The sequence below is a fragment of the Camellia sinensis genome, chromosome 3 (genome assembly GCF_055761805.1).
Source record: "Camellia sinensis isolate YWXY chromosome 3, ASM5576180v1, whole genome shotgun sequence".
Classification (NCBI taxonomy): Eukaryota; Viridiplantae; Streptophyta; class Magnoliopsida; order Ericales; family Theaceae; genus Camellia; species Camellia sinensis.
The window spans coordinates 157,179,819-157,185,790 of NC_138963.1; the positions used below are offsets into that span (position 1 = coordinate 157,179,819).

The window sequence follows — 5,972 nt, forward strand, 5'->3', positions numbered from 1 at the left end:
TAAAAATTTTGCAAATTTAATATAGATTGTGACCGAAGCCAGTGTTTGAATTCTATGTCTTTAAGATAGAATTTCGCCCTCACCTCTGGTACTTGGGATTAATGGACGTCCTGTCTGCAGGATACAATGATCACCCCACACAGAAATTGCACAAATTTCTGTGTATACAATGAATCAATTTGTGCCATGCATTGTCTCTTATATACACGACTAGACATAACGTATGAATTTTAAAACAAATCTTAATTTATGCATCAAAGCCATAGAATGGGATGATATTTATAGAAGTACTAGCGACCTTTAGAATAGTCATGTCTCTTGGGTTTACACCATTTCATACGAATAGACACCATGAAAGATTACATCATTTTATTCAAATAGAGTCAATTCCCATTCGCTTCTAAAATTTTCCAACACCTATATTTCAAATGTTTATCCAAATCAACCTAAAACAAAAGAAAATATTATTTTTTTGAAATATTTTAAAGTTTCAAAAAAAAAAAATATACATAAAACTAGTAGAATTTTTTTTAAATACTTTTGAAAATTTAGTCTTACAATGTTTTTGTTCAAACTCATCAACTTCACGTTTAAACCAACTTCATACCAATGTATTGAGATGGAAAATGGAGCTGCTTGTATTAATGTCCAGAATCGTGGCTAACACAGGACCATGTGTTAACTTTAAACAATTGAATTATAAGATTGAGTAACCTTGAAAATTGTCCTAAATGGTTGACTGTTATGCTTCTCACACAAGGTTCAACTTTTGAGGCCATTTTCGTAAATTCTGTAATCTCGGCGTGACCTAAGAGGCGACTAGTCGATGTGCACGTAAGTTCTCACCATTGAATCAAAAAATAAAATAAAAAAGTCTATAAGATTTAGTGGGTGTTTGGGAAGTGAATTTTTTTGTAAGTTTTTTTAGTTGTAGGATATTATTGGAGAAAAAAAAATTTTGTGCTTGGAAAGATAGGTTTTTTTGTGGTTGGATGTAATGTTTGTGAGAGAAAAAGTAAAATGATTATGGGGTTTGATGTGATATTTTGTTTGGATTTATTTTTTTTTTTTTGATTTTGTAAAACATTTGTCTTGTAGTGAAATTTACAAAAAAAAAAAAAAAAACCAAAAAACCAAGTTCCCAAACACCGCCTTAGTGACATGTTTTGGTCTAGTAAAAGACATAACACGATTATTAGAGAAAAATTAATGCGGAAAATTCTTATCCAAGTCTTTTAAGCCTTTTTTGCTTGGAAAAATATCCTTGTGCAAAAAATAAAATAAAATAAAATAATAAATATAAATAAAAATCCTTATCCAAAGTCAGCAAATATTAATGCTCTACACATCTATACTTTTCCGTGAATGCAAATGACTCAGTCAGCTATTGGCCCATGGGTGGCCGAGGAAACCAATACTAACTGGAAGTTTTAAAATAAAATAAACAAATAATAATGCTATGAATGAACAAAATTTTGATCACTAGACAAAAATAGTGGGATCAAGTTATAAACACAAGCGGGGAACTCATATTTTTGCGTGAGGTAAGACTTAAAAAATGAAAGAGAAGAAAACAAAAACAAATTAAGTTCGTTCATGGTGTGAATGTCTAAGTAGATGAGAAGGAAAATACTGATGAGTAATTCAAAGAAAAGTAGCCATCTCACGAAGTTCCTAGGATATATCTATCGAAGAATAAAAGCAGAGAAGACTTTTAATACTTGCGAAAAAGTACATATATGATTAATTTTCGTGGCGACAATGACCTGAAGTACTTTGTCAAGCCCATCCTATACTTTTCGTCATGTGTTGAATCACAAAGCTTGTCATTAGTGATTATTATATGAGGTAACGTAGAAACTTGCTTAACCAAAGTATGAAATTTCCTAACTTGAGAAAATTAAGATATTCTTAATGTGACATTGTCAACAGGTTGTTAAGAAAGACTAGACATATTTCGATGATGTCGCCGTTTATTTTTCAAACACAGCCTACTGAGTTTTCTGGTTCTTCCTAAATTGCTCCTGCAGCTTAGAATGATATATACAACTGCAAAACTCTCTCATTCCTAGAAACCCAACTCTACCCATGTATTTACCTAGGATGCTTCTGCAGCCTATGTTAGCATGGGTTTTGGGAGCAGCTGTTCTTGCTGCTGCTACTGTTGCCGCCGCCGCTGAAACCTCATCTGGTTGCCCAACTAGTTGCGGTGACGTTAACATCATGTACCCATTTGGCACAAAGGAAGGATGCTACATGGAAGAACATTTTCATGTTACTTGTGACCACTCCTCCGACCCTCACAAGCTGTATTTAAATACAAGTGAGGGTAGCATAGAGATAACAGACATACTTCTTTCTGGTGAATTACACATATCATCCTCGATAGCTCTTGATTGCTACAACACACAAGGTCTTCAGGTTTCCAAAAATCAAATCTCAGTCAGATCTGGCAAATTTCCCATCTCAATCACCCGAAACAAGTTCATTGCCATAGGCTGTGACACCTACGGTGTTATTGAGGGTTTTGAGGGACAAAACTATAGCACGGGTTGCTTGTCACAATGTGACAGCATTGACAACGTGATCAACAGCTCTTGTTCTGGCATTGGCTGCTGTGAGAAAAGTATCCCAAAGGAATTGACGAGTTTCAAATTCAATGTCAGTAGCCATGACAACCATACTCGTGTTTGGGAGTTCAATCCGTGCAGTTATGCTTTTGTAGCCGAGGAAACTAATTATACCTTCTCTTCTATAGATCTTGCAAACTTACAAAATAGATCAATGGTTCCAGTGGTGCTTGATTGGGCTGTAGGGAACCAAAGATGTGATGAAGCCAAAAAAAATCTTACTAGTTTTGCTTGCAAGGCTAATAGCGACTGTTATGACTTTGACAATGGTCCTGGGTATCGCTGCAATTGCTCCCAGGGATATGAAGGGAACCCTTATTCTCCTAATGGTTGTACAGGTAACAACAACTATGTTGAAAGCTTTCAATTTCTTCTTAATTGTAGCTATCGAATTTGGCATCAAAGATCAAACTTGGTGGTTCTCTGTTTCAGATATTGATGAGTGCATTATTTCAAGCCCAAGCCCCTGCAACATCACATGCCACAATTTACCTGGCACATACAGTTGTTCTTGTCCAGAGGGCTATGAAGGTGATGGAAGAACAGATGGATCAGGTTGCAGTCCAATTCCAGATTCCAACAACCTTCCCTTGATTAAGATTGCACTGGGTAGGTACACCTACACCCACATGCTTTTAATTATATTATTGTCAGCAGATTAAGGCCAAGTTTGGCAACTCTTAAAAAATCCAAAAAGTCACTATCCTATTTAAATCACATCATCTTATTTAAGTCACATCACTTCAAACCCAACCCAAACCCAACCCATATTTCATAAAAAGTCAAAAAGTGCACTTATTTAGTCTTCCCAAACTTGGCCTAAATTTTCATCAATGTTCAATCCATCGATGCTTGTGATTTGGACTCTCATCTTTAGTTTGAAGTTTACAGTCCCCAATTATTGATGCAAAAATAAGAAACACTTTGAACATGATATATCTCCAGTTTCATTGCATCTTCGTTTCAGCAAACTAACGTTTAAGTAGAAAGCTGAACAACCAATTCTCTCATCTTATTTTTCCATTTTCATGTCTTGGTTGTGTTTGGTAAGTCAAAGAAGAATGGAATTTAAAAAAATAAATAAATAAAATAAATAAATAAATTTTTAAAAAAAAGAGGCTGAAATTGCACCCAGAAAATGAAATGTGTAACTAGATTCATTCTAGGTGTTGTGCATTCCACACCAAATTTAAATCTATGATACACTTTATTCTTGGGGGTTAGTAGCTTTTTCGTTTGATCATAAACTAATTTGAAACTTGAATTCTCAATATTGACATCTCCATTCCAATCCCTACAGGCATAAGCATAAGCGTATCATTGCTACTTCTTAGTGCCTCCTGGCTATATTGGGGATATAGGCAAAGGAATATCATAAATCTCAGAGAGAAGTTCTTTCAGCAAAATGGTGGGATCATGTTACAACAACAACTTTCCATACGTGAAGGATCAGTACAGCCCTCTAAAATCTTTACTGCAGAGGACCTTAAGAAGGCAACAAATAACTACCATGAAAGTAGAATCCTGGGCCAAGGTGGCCAAGGAACAGTCTACAAGGGAGTATTACCAGACAACACCGTAGTTGCCATTAAGAAGTCCAAAGTAGCAGAACAGAGCCAGTCCCAGATTGAGCAATTCATTAACGAAGTCATAGTTCTCTCCCAAGTCAACCATAGGAATGTTGTGAAACTCCTAGGATGTTGTTTGGAGACACAAGTTCCTTTACTAGTCTATGAATTTATTACCAATGGGACTCTCTATGACCACATACACACTGTAGGTGGCAAATCCTCAATAACATGGGAGAATCGTTTAAGGATAGCAACAGAAACTGCAGCAGCCCTTTCATATTTGCACTCTGCTGCTAGCACTCCTATCATTCATAGAGATGTTAAGTCCACTAACATACTATTAGACAACAATTACGTTGCAAAAGTATCCGATTTTGGCTCTTCAAGGTTGATCCCCGTAGACCAAACTCAATTAACCACATTGGTTCAAGGTACACTTGGTTACTTGGACCCAGAGTACTTCCAAACAAGCCAATTGACTGAAAGGAGTGATGTTTACAGCTTTGGGGTTGTCCTTGTGGAATTGCTAACCGGCAAGAAAGCAATTTCTTTTGACAGGCCTGAAGCAGATAGAAATTTAGCAATGTACTTTATTTCAGCAATGAAAGAAGATCGCTTGTTTGAAATTGTTGATGAACAGGTGATAAATGATGCAAAGGCTGACCAACTAGAGGAAGTTGCTATTTTAACAAAGAGATGCTTAAGAGTGAAAGGAGACGAAAGGCCAACCATGAAGGAAGTGGCAATGGAGCTAGAGGGATTGAGAATGATGGAGAAAAACTCATGGTTAAATGGCAAGAAAAATTTAGAAGAGACTCAGTATTTGCTTGGAGATCAACTTTCAGATGCTTATAGTGGTGGCACTAGTATGAGCAATTCAGCAGCTTGTGATGGCATAGCAAACCATGTCATGTCACCATTTCATAGTGGACGATAAGGTGATACTTATGATGGTCTATCTTCATTAGATGTTTTGTAATATTTTTATTTCGGCCAATTTGTCAAATAACCCTGTGAATTGTTTTGAATATTTGGTTATAATATGTTGAGGTTCAATTAGTTTGATTTTAGACTTTGAGCATCAAATGTTTGTCTTGAAGGGTAGTTATCGATGCAAATCCTGCCTTTATGTATCAGACAAACAATGAATAATAAAACTTTGCAGTTTGGAGCACATCTACACACTCTATAAATGAAGCAACATCAGTACCACTTTACCTTTTCATTTCATCGTCACAAACAAATGATTTTATCGTCATTTAAAAGTCCAGCTGATGCAGTATGGTTAGATAACAAGTTGATGGATCAATTTAACAGTTTGAATCAAATTTGATAATTTAGGAGAATTTCCAAATGTTGGATCAGCCGTGAAGGACCCATACTCGATATGAAACAACCTATTTCCAAAACTTTTACATCATTTACTTTTTTATCAATTTTAAATTACTTCAAGATCATTAAAGGCTTAATGAACTGGGATTAGGTCAGATGGGACAGAATCCTAACACTTTATTGGGATGTTAAATTCGAGTATTGCCACAGACAAGTACTTTTCATAAAAATTACTAATGGGCTTTGTTGGTCAAGTGGTACCAATTGGCCTTTCAATTTGTCAGGCCCTCAAATACTCATATTATCTTGATGATCCTAAAGTGGGTTCATCAAAGCAAGATGAACCCAAATTTTTCTACTTTTTCGATGCTTACTACAATTAACTTTCAAGTCTATAATTGATTAGATGTGAACAAAGTCTGAATTTGATGCTTACTAC

General features: G+C 35.6%; 1 protein-coding gene across 1 annotated transcript; it reads left to right on the forward strand.

The window, feature by feature from the left end:
* The first annotated feature begins 1,938 nt into the window (after window positions 1–1,938).
* On the forward strand, window positions 1,939–5,343 carry LOC114321246 (wall-associated receptor kinase 2). Its single transcript, XM_028268430.2, has 3 exons — window positions 1,939–2,968; window positions 3,063–3,239; window positions 3,931–5,343. Exons 1-3 carry the CDS (start codon window positions 2,089–2,091, stop codon window positions 5,136–5,138), a joined length of 2,265 nt encoding a protein of 754 aa, XP_028124231.2. The 5' UTR covers window positions 1,939–2,088; the 3' UTR covers window positions 5,139–5,343.
* The last annotated feature ends 629 nt before the right edge of the window (window positions 5,344–5,972 follow it).

Excerpts from the sequence above, each read along its gene's own strand:
- LOC114321246 (XM_028268430.2), top strand. The coding sequence starts at position 2,089 with ATGTATTTACCTAGGATGCTTCTGCAGCCTATGTTAGCATGGGTTTTG. Across the intron at positions 2,969-3,062 it reads TTCTCCTAATGGTTGTACAG|ATATTGATGAGTGCATTATT; the intron begins GTAACAACAACT and ends TCTCTGTTTCAG. Across the intron at positions 3,240-3,930 it reads CTTGATTAAGATTGCACTGG|GCATAAGCATAAGCGTATCA; the intron begins GTAGGTACACCT and ends CAATCCCTACAG.